General features: G+C 40.1%; 1 protein-coding gene across 3 annotated transcripts; it reads right to left on the bottom strand.

The window, feature by feature from the left end:
• Window positions 1-12: 12 nt before the first annotated feature.
• On the bottom strand, window positions 13-15,304 carry LOC106163173 (uncharacterized). 3 transcript variants are annotated; one of them, XM_013540684.2, is made up of 7 exons: window positions 14,219-15,304; window positions 10,385-10,623; window positions 8,689-8,714; window positions 6,910-6,987; window positions 3,288-3,490; window positions 2,655-2,813; window positions 13-1,998 (listed from the first exon to the last, which is right to left on the bottom strand). In XM_013540684.2, the coding sequence occupies exons 1-7, from the start codon at window positions 14,392-14,394 to the stop codon at window positions 618-620; spliced, it is 2,262 nt and encodes a 753-aa protein (XP_013396138.2). In that variant the 5' UTR covers window positions 14,395-15,304; the 3' UTR covers window positions 13-617. The 3 variants fall into 3 exon arrangements, with proteins under 3 accessions (XP_013396138.2, XP_013396139.2, XP_086867442.1); XM_013540685.2 differs by lacking the exon at window positions 14,219-15,304 and adding an exon at window positions 11,397-11,745; XM_087011316.1 differs by lacking the exon at window positions 2,655-2,813 and having other exon boundaries at window positions 14,219-15,285.
• Window positions 15,305-15,607: the final 303 nt, after the last annotated feature.

Below are 15,607 nucleotides of genomic sequence, written 5' to 3' on the forward strand. Positions count from 1 at the left end.
AAACAAATCATACTCAGTACAAAGGTTTTTTCTTTTATTGACTCTGGCTGTGGTATCAGCCATTCGGCATATGTTGCTATAAATGGCATGTGCGTAGATCACAAATATAGAAAATGAGAAACAATTGACATTTGGCAACATCAGAACAGAAACATTATGAGTTCACTCAAAAATCCAATGCTTCGAATTCAGTCATAGATGACGGAGCATCTTTTGTAACGTCACACGGTGGGTTGATTCGTGTTGCAGTATAGTACAGTCGCGGTGACGTCACTTCATACTCAGTGACGTCACAGTGGTGCACAGGAGCTGGCACTACAAAGAAGTGATTGGGTGGGAAAGCGTCGGCCATGTATCAAAAACATTAAAAAACAAGTGAATTTACGTGGTGGGACTTCGCTCTCTAATATTTACTTGTTATCACTCTAGCGCTTTTAGCATAAACTTGTTGTTTTGTTGTTGTTTTAAGTAAACAATTAAAACATTTAAATATGAATACATGTAATCATTTTCTCAAGCAAAATTGTTTCTTTTGTTGACATGCACTCTACGTGGACAGAAACAGCTTTAAAAACTCAATGATTTCACTACATGTCTACTGTTATGTTAAATGTCTCCTAAACAGCCGTTTTAGGTCTTATTCTGGTGGGTTTAAGTTTGATCACAGTCCTGCGTTGCCCAGCCGACCTAACCCTCCCAGATGGACCGTTTTCCGTTAATGAATCTCTCCTCTGTGAGAAATAAGTCTTCCCTGGGATAATAGCGTTTCTGCCTCGTGGTCTTCTCTTTCCCGTGCTTGGTCGTGGAGGGGGTAAATTGGGGTCGATACCGAGTTTGTTAAATTCCCCAACTAACGAGGCGCTAATGGGCGTCTGCGGTCTTAAATCCTTTGGTCGAAGAGACGCCTGCCCCCGACTATAGGTGGCGTTGCCAGACTTCGGTCGACCAAGGACGACGTTGTTTGCGTTGATGTATTTTGCCGTGTTTGGCCTGCTGCACGGGTTGCAAGATTTCGGTCGTTGAGAAAGAGACGGTTTCTCTCCGTTGCCCAATTGGCCGCTCGACCGGCTGTGCGACTCGTACAGACTGTTAGCACACTGCCCGTCACAGTCCTTCTGCCGGCAACTAATGCACACATCCATGGCGTTGCGCTTTGTCAAGCAATCTCCGACACATGCCGGCTGCACACAGTCCATAACACAGCGTCGATCTCGCGCCTTCGCAGATTGTACGCGTTGTACGGACGACATCCCTCGCGTAAGGTTCGTAACGCTATTCCTCTGTCTGGTGAGCTGGGACGCGTTCCTTTGATTTCTCTCCCTTTTCTCTTCCTCCCAGTCCTCCGTGTCGATTTGATGGCGTTCCATTTCAATGAGACGGTCTACCATATTTTCTTCGTATTTATGAGTCGGTCGTTTTTTCGTCATGTCCCTCCAGTCGAGCTTGTCATCCGAACCTTCTTCCCGAAATATCATTGTCTCTACCAGATCCCTCCAATCCATTTTCTCAAACCCACCAGTAAGCGGGTACTTGAAGTCGTAAACAGGAATATCCACGTTGTCAGCGTCAAAATCAAATTTACTAATATCTCGCCTTCCGTCGGGTTCGTAAACAGAGTCTAAATGTTCGGGCCGAAGATTCATGGTCGGTGCTTTTCGGCTTTTATCGACGTCCGGTTCTTTTATCCGTTCGTCGTCCGAGTTGTCGCTGTCGCGTCCACTGGTGTCAATGCCGCTAGTATCATCCGGGTCTTTCATATCTTTAATCTTTGACCCGCCAACGCCTAAAACTTGGAATGATTTTTCTCCATAAAATGGAGGAGATCTTTTGGCAGTTTCGTTTCCTAGTTCGTACATAACATTCGGAGTAAGTCTATCGTAAGCGTTGGTGGAGGTTTCCCCCATGTGCTGAACTGACTGTGAGATCGTAAGTGGCGCTGACTGAGCGCGTCTTCTCGCCCTGAGTCCCTGAGTTTTTTGAAAACGAGACGCTGGTCGTCTGAAAAAGAAAGTTTGCTTATTCAATAATGTGTATATACGGCAGACTGATCATAACTTAATGACATGAAAAACTTATCAACTTTCTTTCCCAACAAAAATCATTACATTTTACTGAGTGAAAGACTGTTACTATTGTGTGGAATTTTTTAATAACAGGGAAGAAGCAGTGTGGTGCAATAAGGTCATTTTCTTCATCTCTTCATTTATAGGAGGTGTTTGGGAATGTTTTAATCCTACCGTAAAAAGCATGCGGCTGAGTGTGCAATATTTTAATACAGAAGCTTTTATAGGTGTGCAATACATACAACTATGACAAATTCAGTGAGTCTAAAAAAGAAAACAAGAAGAACCCATCTGAATGACAAACCGACTAGGCCTACTTCATCAAAATAATATAAAAAAAACATGCATTGATTTGAAAAGAATGAAAGCAAACAAATGTAAATCACGTCAACAGAATAAATCTGATTGTTTGAAATAATATTAGAAAGGAATCAAAATTATTCAGAATCCTGAAAAAGAAATTAATATTGTCCCCAAGCAATATTCAATCAAAACCACAATATAAAGCACCGGATTAAAGCACTCTGCATCCTGCAAACAAAAGGTACACAGCAAAGGTGAACACGAGAGATATAAATAAGCCAATCATACACAGCATTTAGTGTCATGTGATCAGTTTCCATGGCGTCATCCTGTCTATCGGCGTGAAGAGACTTTGTGATCGGCAGATTGTCAAACAAAAGTTGTGCTTCGCGGAATGACCGCCTTTTCACGGGAGAAGGAACACGTGAGCAACCTTTCGGTGGCTGTCTGAAAAGTGAGGTGAAATTCAAAGAAACGCAATCGTGAAAACTTTGAGTTGTGCACGTGCCATTCAAATCCCTGCCAGTGTCTGACAATGTGTTCCAATTTCAATGCATCCAATAAATAATTATTCAAGCAAATTCCTTATTTTCTTACATGAAAATAAATTGGGCATCACTTTTTAATGCAAATATGGCACTTTAAACAACTGTGTTAGTATTCTTGATACGGTTTGTTATAACAAATAGTGCACAATAAAAGCACATTGTGTAGGCTACGCCATTCCAGTAAACTCTTACAAACTTCTCAAATAAATATCACCACCGAAAATTTTACTAAAAACATCCTATTAAGTCCACTTGTGTTGGTCAGGCTCGCTGATGTGCATGTGTAATGCTCAAAAGAAAATAAAAACAATCCAATTGCATAACATTTCTACTGTATACATACAATAATAAAACAAACGTTCCGTATACTTACTTATGGCAGTCTACCACACCGTCAGCCTCCACTGCCGTCTCCACGACATAACTAACTGGGCGACATCGCAAGTACGGGGCGTCTCGAGGGTCCTCGCGCTGGTACGGCACCCACTTCTTGTTCTTAAATGCTTTGAGGCTGGCAGCTAGCTGGCTACGGTAGACAAGCGGCACATTTTCACCGTAGGAATTGCAGTAAAAACGCTGAAACCGAGAAAAGAATATCGTGAATACCTCTTTGAACAATTGGGGTTACAATACGCCTACACCTAGGTTAAGTCACCTGCAAGCTGCCAGTGTGAAAAACGGTGCAATTTGCTTGATCTTACCTTTTCTACTTAAGCTGCATGTAGTCGCCTTGGCTGAGTCCTCCCTCTCTCTCTCTCTCTGTCTCTCTCTCTCTCAAATACACTGGGTAAAACACACACTCATTATCCCTAAAAGCACTTGTCACAGTATGGCGTCTATCACCCGGTAAGTGATACAGTTCTGTACTTTGAAGTCACACTGCACAGGGCAAAGTCGTAATAAGATCTAAGATGATGAGCTACACCGTGGGATCGATAGGTCTTGCTTGCATACGTCTCTATATTATGTCTTGAAAAGATCAATAGTTTTCCCTGAGGGACGTTGAAATATCTCCAAGTACCTTTTGTGTTTCGAAATATCTCCAAGTACCTTTTGTGTTTCGTTTTAACCACGGTCCACTGGTGATTGGTTTATAATTAATATTAAGAACGGTTAATGACGAGGGATCTCCATCTAAACCAACTGAGAATTACTTGGAGATGTAAAAAGTCTGTGAGGGGGAGATAAGAGGAAGAGGTTTAAGCTACCATGCTAGAGCACCCTGGTTTTTTGAGATCACTGGAAACGAGAGTCGTGCTGTTTATAGAGGGGCGAGTTCCCAGTGACCGCTGACACTCAGGGTGCTAGCGTGGCTGCTGCTTTAATTCAGAGGAGTCAGAGACATGGAGTCAAATTTCAGAAGTATAACGAGTATACAAATATCTCAAAAATCCTTACTACAAATGTCAGAAGTATAGGCCTAACGAGTATTCAGATATCTTAAAAATTACATTTGCTCTTCTCAATCCTTTACACTGATTTCGTGTCTTTTGTGACCAGAAGTGGATAGTCCAGGGCTTAAGTAATGTGTACTACAGTTTCAGACAAGTGAGATAAGCGATTTGTACCATGTCAGGTATTTTCTGGTAGAAAGTTTCTGCGCTGTTGGTCACCTTTGTACGACAATGCACGTGAATGCACAGGTAATATACTAATTGGTATCCGTGACTCGGTTTAATGCTCCTCTCCTCCGAATCAATACCAATAATAGCTCTACGAAAACAACTACGACAGGCCTACAAAACCAACATTGACCAAACAAGTTGTGCACTGGAAAGCTGTGTGCAAAAGACCGTGATATCATCCTCACCAATACTATACTACATACAGCAGACGGTGGGCCTACAACGCAGACAATGTAGTAGGACTCAAGAAAAACGTATGAGGTCATTTCCCAAAAAGCACCCAGACACGGATTGGTCCTCTGTGTTTAAACTCATATATAACATTACCCATCGCCTTACTTTTTAAGTTGCTTATGTGCTTTGAATTGGACCAGTGTCGGCACATTAAATCAAGTGTGTTAAAACGGAACTGGGTTAACGTAAAAATGATTAGATGAACCCCTTTAGTTACAACTGCCATTCAACACGATTTTAAGATTTACCTGCATATTGGCAGCTAGTGACTCGAGGTCGATATATCTGATTCAGTCGATTTCTTAAAATATCCGGATTTTTGAGAAAATTTTAGTTTTAATCGGAGCTTACCTGCCAGCTTGTCTCCCATTGCCAAGTAGCCATGATGTTCTTGGCGACAATTTTATTTTGGGGGAAACGGAGAAGAACATATTAATTTAAAATTCAGCATTACTATAACAAAGAGTTTTGTCATTTCTATTGACATTATGAGCAATTAGAAGTACTCAAGACTGGTAACTGATTTGAAAGAAATTAATGTTTTAGAACAAGAAATGTAAGTTGAATTCCCCCTACTCCTTCCCCCAAAAGAATACATCGCTATTTATTTTTACCCACAATTCCTTCAGTGGGTCGAGCCTGTGTACATATTATGTTTGTTCAGTAATCTAAACAATTTTTCACCGCTACCACAACAATATCCCTCTCGGGCAGCAAATAGGCGCTTTCACATGTTTCGCTTCGAACAATTGCAAAACCAACACATTTGAAACGTTTATACACCATGGGGACATTATTGGCCGATGTCTCCAACGCTTCGTTTAATCGCTCTAAACACTCTAAAGCCGCAAGTTCAGGCGAAAATAATACAAGTCTCTTATTCATGATTCGGGGCACAGTTTTGATAATTGTCTTAATAAAAGAAAGAGGTTAAAGCCTTCACATTTTAGTGCTTTTTAATTTCCTTGGCGGCTAACCCTATTTCGCTTTGATGAAAGCCAAGCATCGAACACGTCAGTCTCCTGTGCAAATTCAACGAAACATGCTCCTTCAAAGATTAATGGAGTCTTTAATTTACCCAATGGCTTATGGATTCTATATGTTATATTATTAAGCACGTTTGCACATGGATTTTGGCCGGGCAATATATCACACAACACACGGTAAACTCGCTGTTTTATTGGGGATCGATAACAGAATTACATAGTAACAGCATACAACAAGGGGTAGTGCCCGCCTATGCCAGCGTCTCCCAGCTCGTGAAATTTGGCTCTTAACAACAAAGTGTGGATACGTTTTTAATGCCTTTAAAACAGTATTCTTTAAAAATGGCATATTTGAATTGAGCATAAAGGAGGAATAAATCACGACACAAAAAGCAACAGGGGGACATCCAAGCCCGTTTTATGACAAAACCGCACGTCGTTCCTCGAACCAGCACGGTTGAAGTGGTGATTATTAAAATGCTAAGATCTTTGCACCCGTCATACATGTAGAATAGGTCCAAGCTTAGATCTATCATTAACAATAGGATAGCAATTGAGAACAAAGGGTACCAATTGCCAACAAGGCATTAGGCACTGTGAATGCGTGGAGACGTCTGGAGTAAGCTTAATAATTCAACAGTTTTACTGTAGCAGTTGTGTAATATTTTCTAGAAAAAAATACCTATCCAAAAAGGGGACGTATGTACTGGTCTCATAATCGAACTCATGAACCTGCAATCTGTCATGGTCTGTTTATCTCAATACTGAAGTAATTCTCTACATGTATGGAGTCACACAGCACGTGGACTTTCTAGTTTATTGACACATTGTTTAAAAACAAAATCACTAATATCCGCTGAAAGTTCGTTGAGTTATAGACCTAATATTCGTATGGTTGCGAAAACGGTCATGTTCCCAGTTGAAGTCCAGTTCTGGATCTTGACCATCACGTATTTACATGTACGTCACGCTAATTCTAACCTGTATGAATCCAATAGTACACTCTGTTACATGGAACCTCAGTTTCCTGATACTGGCCCAGAAAATTACTTGTAAGCTAGTTGCCTATCACGCCATTACTCTTTTCCGACTTATAATAATAAAATTTTCGAACCAACGCAAATAATTTCATTGCAATCAAAAAGCTTACCTTAAATCCGACTCCTCTGAATTTGTCTTCAGCGCCGTTGCTGCCTCCAACTTGTTCCGATAGTCTCCGGTACTCTGACTGTGGAGAAAGAAAAAATACATATCTTACAATACTACCACGCATATGCTGCCTTGGCTAATATATTATTAAAATAATAAGCGCCTTGTTAGATATCATATTTGGTTGTATTCCTGACACTATTTTTTTAGTTGCAGTAACATATATACTAGTGTCTATAGCAGCTTACGTAGATAATTCACTGTCTGTCTTGTATCTTTGACACAAGTTACACACCGAGATTCGTACCATAGCATCAACTGAATTCCCAACCTATAGCCCAAAAGGTACGTGCAAATAATCCGTTTTGCTTAAAAAAGGCAAGAAGACGGCACGCTCTTTAAGTCCTGCCTCCACTACCGGATATAAAGAACTATGATTTAGGCTCTTCTTTTATTTCTACCTAAAACACGCCATCAATTTTTGCTTTGTCTCAACAAAGACGTCAAACCCCGTGGGATCCATTACTCTCGCAACACAAAGCCATCCCGGCTGCATTCAATTAAAAACCTGGCTTTCAAAGGCAGCCTGATCAATCGACATCATATTACATTTCTGAAGTCGAGTGAAAAGCAGCGGAAAAAGCTAAATCAAAGTCATCATTTCATATTTTCCGTCTGTCAGCTGATGAATATCCTGCCTACTTACCAATCTTGGTGTTTCCTACGAGTGGAAACCAAGCTAAATGTTACACAAATCTAAGTGCAGCGTTCCCAATGTAAATGTTGCCAAAGTCCACTCTGACTGCCCGGTAATTTTCATAGAAAGAGTATTATTTGTACGAGGATTGTACCGTTCAATGATCTGTTTGATTCACAGTAACTGATAACGTAAAGAATTCCCGTAGTGGTACTACATATTGTGTACATCCATGCCTTTCGAGTACGAATGCAATACTCTTGACAATTTTGATAGAAAAACAAGCATGTGGACACGACGTCTCAGTATATTACATTCAAATCAACAGACAGAGAACAACGCCACAGAAAACGAGCTCCAATAATGATTGCAAAGTACGTCAACTCTCCTAGGTGAAATAATCGGTTTTGAGCTTGGTTTAGACTGCACGGGCATTAGTCGTAATATTTTTGTCTTGTAATCCCAAATCGATGCTGGGCAAGTATTCCGGTCCTTTTTACGATCGAATTTTGTATCCCGTTTTGTATCTAAGCCTCTGAAGAGAAATACGTGAAGCGAAAAAGGAAGAAGCATGGAAGACAAAAAGGCAAAAAAAAGGAAGCATAAGAAGATTAAGATCAATATCTACAAAACAACGGGTAAAAATAGTGCAAGAAACACAAAAGATATTAGAACACCGACGAGCAGAAAAACAAATTGTTCGTTACAATTTACAGTATCAATCCAATCCGAAGAAATCGAGAAATTGTAAAAAATATATACAAGGCTAGACTTTTTTCGGATCAATTTTAGCGGCTATCCTGTTATAACCATTCAGGAACTGCAGAGATCGCTAGCTCTGAATTTACCCCAATATCGTGGACACTCACACTTTTGTATACCGATGAGACAGGAATCGTACTCTTAGGAATGGAGTCTGGGGTCCAATATCTGATATGATAAGTTCAGGTTAGAATTAGTCGTTCTATTGGTGTTATGTTATGGGACGCATGTCACATGTACAAAGTAATGAGGAACGGACCTACGGTTCCAAGCGGACTACCATTCCTGTCACATCGGTATTGTCTACGTGTTCAGACTCACCTGAGTCAGTTTTAAGTTTGCTGGATCTGAAAACAAAGAAAAAAAGAATTGTTATTCCTGCGTACAAGTGATGTCTTTACGCAAGACAATGGAAATAATAAGTTTGGCTTTTACAAATAGTTTTGTTGTGTTGTGCAAATATAGCGCATTAGTCAATAATTCAGTAAATAAAAGTTCGATGACCAACCTAAAGGGTCTTATTTTAATTAAATGATATTGTTTAAATACGTACTAACATACATAGAATCGATTTTGACACCAATGTGCTACATGCTTAAGGATGCAGACTAAGCTATATGTTGAAAAATTGTGACTGTGTCTCAAATCCCCACCCTAAATTTCAGAGGACGGTGGAAAGGACAAATCTCTACTTCATTGCATAGCAATTTCTCTGCCATTTCCAGAACAATGTTGACAGGCGGAGGCGAGTTACCAGTGTCTTTTTGTAAAATTCTGGGTGAAAAACCTATACCCTACTTTGATGGGTATGGTATGCTGTCAGATTGATTTAATTTATGATAAGCTGTGAACTACTGAAAGATTGGATCCAATTTGTGAGGAGAAAACTATTTTAGTTGGTCGATGGCAGGCTGAAAGACATATAAATGCTTATTGAACAGAGGTGCAGGTTCCAGGTTTCATAAAAGGTGTTTAAATGCTTATCCCCCTTCAAGTTATCCTTTTATCCTTTTTTTTTTCATTTTTAGAACCGTCTTAGTATCTTTAAACATGGTAACAATATTCAGTTTCAATCTATATTTGGGAAATAAGGACCATCATAAGTAGTGTTATTAAACTTTGTTTCACACCTGTTTCTTAAACTGTGATTTCTATTCATGTAAATCAGCAAATAACACTCCGGAAGAAGACTGCAACGCTTTAAGTGCTGTCGTTACGGCGTATCTCAGATATCTAAACTTGAAGAGGTGGACTAATTTAATGCGCGAGCAAAATCAACAGAAACGAGGGGTCTTCATATAGACTCTGTACAATCTCTATAGACACTGCTATCAGCTGACACAAAGATCGTTTTGACAGACACAGCGTTATTAGCATGGAATGATTTTATCACAGTGGAGGGATAAATTAAAAAGGACATTAAAAAAGAAGGTTTCCCGAACGAAAACCCAGTAGATACTCCAGCGCAGTAGACTACTGCAATCATACTTCAAACATGCCTCAAATCTACTTCGATTTGGGAGCTAATTAGCATATTTGAAACATGCTTCTATCATGCTGCTAATCTACTTCATTAATGCTCCTCTGTACAAACCTATGTACTTTTTGGAGTAGAATTGCGGTAGGCTATACTGCATTTCTACTGCAAATATGCTCCACTTACACCACTACTGCGTTAATGCTTCTTTGCTACTTCGATACTACTGCATTTTCGTGCTGGTTAGTTGATGGTATTTTTCATCATTCTGACATGCTATTTTATTTTTATCTTTCTTTAAATTATTCTACAAGTATTTATTATTATCATCATTATTATTATTATAAACATTGGTCTCTGCTTTACCAAAGGTAATGAGAAGAAGTGACAGGCGAAGAAAACTTGGCACGTGCACCTTTACGCGCCCGTGCATTTATCTTTGTATGCGTGCATGTGACAAGAAATTACACGACATTGATAATGGCATCTGAATTACGATAACATCCCTCGTTATAATGGTGTAAGCACTGCAGCACTCACCTAACTCCAACTTATTCACTGGAACAGGCACTTTGTCCTCGTCCTCCTCGTCGTCACCAAGAGCAAACTTCACTTTGTATCTCTTCGACCTCTGACACTGGTCATCGTTCAGGCCTGGGCTGGGGTCCAGCCCGTCTTGCTGGAGGGGGTAGTGCTGGCTAGCAATGTCGTCTGCTTCATTCCCGAGTTGTAAACTGCCGCGTCTCTTCCCTCGCAGTAACTCCCCGACATCTTGCACCCTGTAATTTTTGGACATGCGATAAAGAGTTAAAAGTGGATTATTTTGATATTCAAACCGTCCTGCGTTTTGGAATTTTCTGCGTTCTGTCAAGCGTTTGTTTTTATCAGGAAGAAACTGAGACGACATCGCCTGTAAATTTTGTTGGTGCGTCTCCAACCACTCGTTACTATTGAGGACAAGCTCGTCCAAGTCTATCGCCATTTCCCCCTCGTGCCGTGTGCGGGTTTGGAAGCCAGAATATCGATACGCTGTGGTCATTTTGACACTAGGGGTCATTGGTCACGGCGGAGAACGAGTGTCACGACAATCGTCACCGATCACGGTCACCCATGCGTCAGTTGGCACGATTAATATTTAATTTCGTTGACGATACCGGTTAATCTCCCAAGCTGCGTTGCTTATGTTCTAACTTAAAAAGTCTACGCGATGAGTTGTAACTTAATCCGCGTTCAAGTCCTCATTGTGAAGCCCGCAGTGACAGCTATCTCCTTGTATGTCCTTAACAACGTTCAACAAGACACATCCTATCCTAATATACAACTCCTCGAGTTATATTGATCGCACTCCTACTAAAAGGCTCGGGGTCCCTGCTGTCAATATTTCTACATGAACCATGTTTGTGTACACAATCGCGTAAAATACGGGCAACAATGCATTGTTTGCTATTTACACGCTCCCCTCTCCATAATGATCGGATCGTTAATGAAAGCATGCCGTTTCACATTAGTTAGCTTTGTTGGTTGGCTTTTGTGTATTTATAAATTCACTTACCCGAATCTTTTCGATGCTCGATAAGGGAGGGAAGAATTAACTGTGTTTAGACTCGGTGCGGTCCATAACTTTTTGTAGATGGTACTCAGTAAACCGTTATGCCCCTCCATTCACTCGAGCTCGGCATTCAACCCCGTGTTACTTCTTTTATGACAAGTCAGACGCCATATTGTAGTATTACCCCATACGTTATTTCAATTTTCTCGTCGGTTCTTTTGCTCCTGTTGTACTGCTCAACATTTGGTGCATTTGGGTCAGCGAGTCCTCTAGAGAACCGCTGAATTAGTTTTCGGGAATTTAATGCTGGCAAGAGCTCTCTTGCGGGTCCAAAGGCGAACTTGAAAATTTAAACCCTCGCTGCGATGGGCGCTATTATACGGACTATACGGGTAGGACGTGTCTTGAATTATAAGGAATCAAACTGTCAAACTAACAATACCGACATATAAATTGGCCCATAAAAGTATTAGGGTACTAAGCCCTTCCCTTGGTGACCTATTCAAATGAACACTTGCTTAGATGATGCAAAAGACATATCACCTAATAAAACGTCGCTGTAAGCAGCCCTTGACAAGGCATGAGCTACTGAATGATAAATCGAACAACATGATCGAAGTTGCCTTTATCCGATGAAATTTAATAAGTCTCGGTGTTGTATCGACTTCTGGGACAAGATGTTATTACAACCTCCTGTTCAAACAAACGACAAATCTATCTCAACCGATGTATTGGTAACAAGAGAGCAAAAGATTCGTGAATTACTGATAGTATTACGATGGAGACGCAACCTGATCACAGGGCACTTCTTTTCGTTTAAACTCTCATTTTCGTTCCATCACAACCCCCTGGGCCCCGTAAGTCGACAGCATCGCGCATTGCGACCGAGCGCAAGCGTCTCGATTCCATAACTCGCCCATACTCGCCCCATATAATACATTGTAGCCTCTATGTGGTATCGCTATTCGCAATACGCGATGCTTTCCAGTTACGGAGCCCTGGTTGACAGCTGTCTGCAGATTGCTCAGTTCTGCCCTCTACCAGGGCCACAGATTGAGTTTTCACATGATATTCCCAAATATGTCTCTGATTAAATAGATTGCCAATCTCTGTATTAATTGAGGCGACAGTGAAAATATCCACATAATAATAATAATAACTTCTCAGTCCTGCCTTTACCCCTGAGTCCACTGTTTTACCTCCAGGATTTTAGGTAGGAGGGTTCGGGGGGGGGGGGGGGGGGGGGGTTAAAAGAACTACCCTTTTGGCCGCAAAACGCCCGCTCTGTATTGAAATTTAAAGAGGGCTATATCTGTTTTATGTCATTTCTCAAGTTTGGATCAACTAAAGGAATAAAAAGGTAGAATTTTTCAGATAAAAAATTGAAATTAATGGCCACGGGCCAATTCTCCTTCTCAAAACTAAGTCATGGAAATATCTTTTTATATCTACGTCACTGAATAACAGTTGAAAATATTATCGTTATCCTGGGTAGAGCAAAATTAAGATTAATACCGTTCTGCGGGTACTCTGAATGTATCATTTCTATCAAGATTGGCTAAATAAGTCAACCTGATCCTACCTGCCTTAAACGCCATAATATGATGTCACAATACTTTTTTTAATTATAATATTTTATGCAGCAAAACATTCCACTATAATACATTTCAATGCAATTAACAGGTTTATAAAATAAAATTCTTAAAAGTTACAGTACTAAAAAAACACAAGCATTTGAAAATGAGGTCAAATAACATGATCTCGAAGTAAAAAGAGACAGGTAAATAAGCTGCGGGGATTTTTAGGCTATATAAATCTTGATTGTGGTAAAAATTAGGTGAAAACTCGATAATTAAGCAAATTTATGTTTATAATAAGACAGCATCCATTAATGGGTTTAAAGTTATAAGCTAACTTTCTATATTTTCCAACATTTGGGTGACTATAGACGAGCGTAGATGACGTGGTTCATTCTGAGATATAGGACATAAGTATAGGAGCAGACATGGCAGGCTCTCTATTAGCCCGAACCTTCAATACTTCGTACATTTAAGAAAAAATCTTGTTTTCTGGCGAAAGACCGGTTTTAATATTGCTGCCAATCTGTTGGACATATATGTGTAACCCACCGCTGACAAAATCACTCGGTTCACATATGCAGTCAGGTTGGCGGGTGCGCAGCAGGACGCACGTCAAAACACATTTTCCTGTCAGATTCATTAAGATTAGTCTTGTATGTGAGTGCGCATATGCGTCTACCGTTCAAAAGTAAGACGGAGACTGTATAATGTATTGTGCCACATAACTTACTTGTGGCTGTAGAAACAACGATATCGATGTAATTGCATTAATTACGCAATTAAGATTATTATTTCCGTCAATTTCAATCGGTGCACAGTGTCACGTATTTGCTTTATGAAATATTTACTTATGAACTACACATTCTCAAATCTTCGACTGTTATTCTAATATTAATTAAGCGACTTAGGATTCTTGGCAATTAATAAAGCGTTATCAGATACAATGGCTATAAGAATTCCTTTTAATACCAAACAACAGACTGTCACAAAATAATGCATTTTGAAAACTGGCACAAAATAATGCATTTTGAAAGGAGGGAGGATCCACGCTTCGCCAAGAAAAAATGCCTGGTTAAACGGACTGATTAAAGGACTGTGTGAGTGTGAGTGTGTGTATGTAGTAGAAGTAGTAGTAGTAGTAGTAGTAGTAGAGAGAGAGAGAGAGAAACTTAGACAAACCGAAGAGTACATGCACCTACATAAAAAACTATAAAACAAATTATGTTATACCGAAGTTATGCCTACCATTCTTTATGCTGCTGTTTCTCAATCATCTCCGCTATGTCAGGTTTTCTGTGGATATTAACTTGCACTTTGAAATTGAATATATCCTCCAGAGTCACCAGGCCCTCCCCTTCGTCATTTCGCTGTCCCCCTGGGGCAGTGGCAGGGCGCTGGTACTTCCCCGCCTGTCTCCACATGACGTGACGTATTTAGATTACATTCATATAGGATATTTCAGCATCCAACGTTATGTTCAAGTTTTATCAGTCCGAAAAGGGCGGGTTTTTTCCCATAAAGGCTGTCCTTAGTATGGCACCAATTTTGAAAAGTCAGAACAAACAGAGCAGTGATACATTTATAACTCTTCAAGTGTGGTTGAGATGGGTTCTTGAAGCCCGTCAACTTGACCCTAGCCGCGCCGAAAGTGCGTATTCCGTCGCCTTGATGTAGGCTTATCTGTAATGTAGGTCCGTTTCGGAATACTGTAAATACATAAACCTGTGTCTTTCCATCTGTTTACACTGGGAAATATCCAAGAATGGCTATGTTTGTTATTTTAAAAAAAATGCCACAAAAACTCTGAGATATTGTTGTTGACTTTAGATAACCATCAACCCGAGTGAGGAGAAATCGTTGATGTCAACAAAGCCTTTTTAACGCCATGAATATTAGATCCAATATTCGTATATTTTCTTTCTGATTGAAATACAATGGCCATAGAAACGATATCGAATCAATATGAACGCAATGTGAAACGATATGATATGTCAAACATAAAAAGGAACTTTCCAAGGCAACCGTTGTGTCTGGGTTGTATATTCCATTATAAAATCTGATTATTAAAGTGTTTCTTAGCGATAATTTGTCCGTTGGATATTTACAATACAAAATCCTCTCTGATGTCAGGTGTTAGATTTCGCGAAGATATTAAATCCAGAGGAGTCATAAAACCACACACACCCTGCCCGATGGTCTTGCAAGCCCTTTGATGTCAGTTTTTGGTCGCGCGCAACAACACCATCACGACGCAAAACCCACGTGTCAGACTGTATCCCGTGCACCTCTGATATGATATGAACAACTTCATCAAAAGAAGGATCTATCGAGTGATATTATTAGTTATTTCATCGATCTATCGCGCCAAAGAGTTGACGAAGGGATCTGATCTCGCTCCAGAAGCACCACACAAAGAGAAGATGTCAATACCAGGTGGGGGCCTCTGCTCGTTACTAATTGTATTTTCGATGACTTATCGTTGATTCGATATCACTAGGTGCGTTCACACCACACAAAGTGTAGACAGTTAATTCAATGTATTATAGGAGGAAAGAAGCGTCTCACAAATAGACTAGAGCTGTACCGAGTCAGAAGCTACCGTACTTCAAATTAATTTACGACAGGTGTTAGTAA

The sequence above is a fragment of the Lingula anatina genome, chromosome 4, assembly GCF_051362555.1.
Source record: "Lingula anatina isolate TDL-2025a chromosome 4, LinAna3.0, whole genome shotgun sequence".
In the NCBI taxonomy this organism is placed as follows: Eukaryota; Metazoa; Brachiopoda; class Lingulata; order Lingulida; family Lingulidae; genus Lingula; species Lingula anatina.

Excerpts from the sequence above, each read along its gene's own strand:
- LOC106163173 (XM_013540684.2), bottom strand. The coding sequence starts at position 14,394 with ATGTGGAGACAGGCGGGGAAGTACCAGCGCCCTGCCACTGCCCCAGGG. Across the intron at positions 8,715-10,384 it reads AGTGAATAAGTTGGAGTTAG|ATCCAGCAAACTTAAAACTG; the intron begins GTGAGTGCTGCA and ends CTTTGTTTTCAG. Across the intron at positions 3,491-6,909 it reads TCAGAGGAGTCGGATTTAAG|CGTTTTTACTGCAATTCCTA; the intron begins GTAAGCTTTTTG and ends TCTCGGTTTCAG.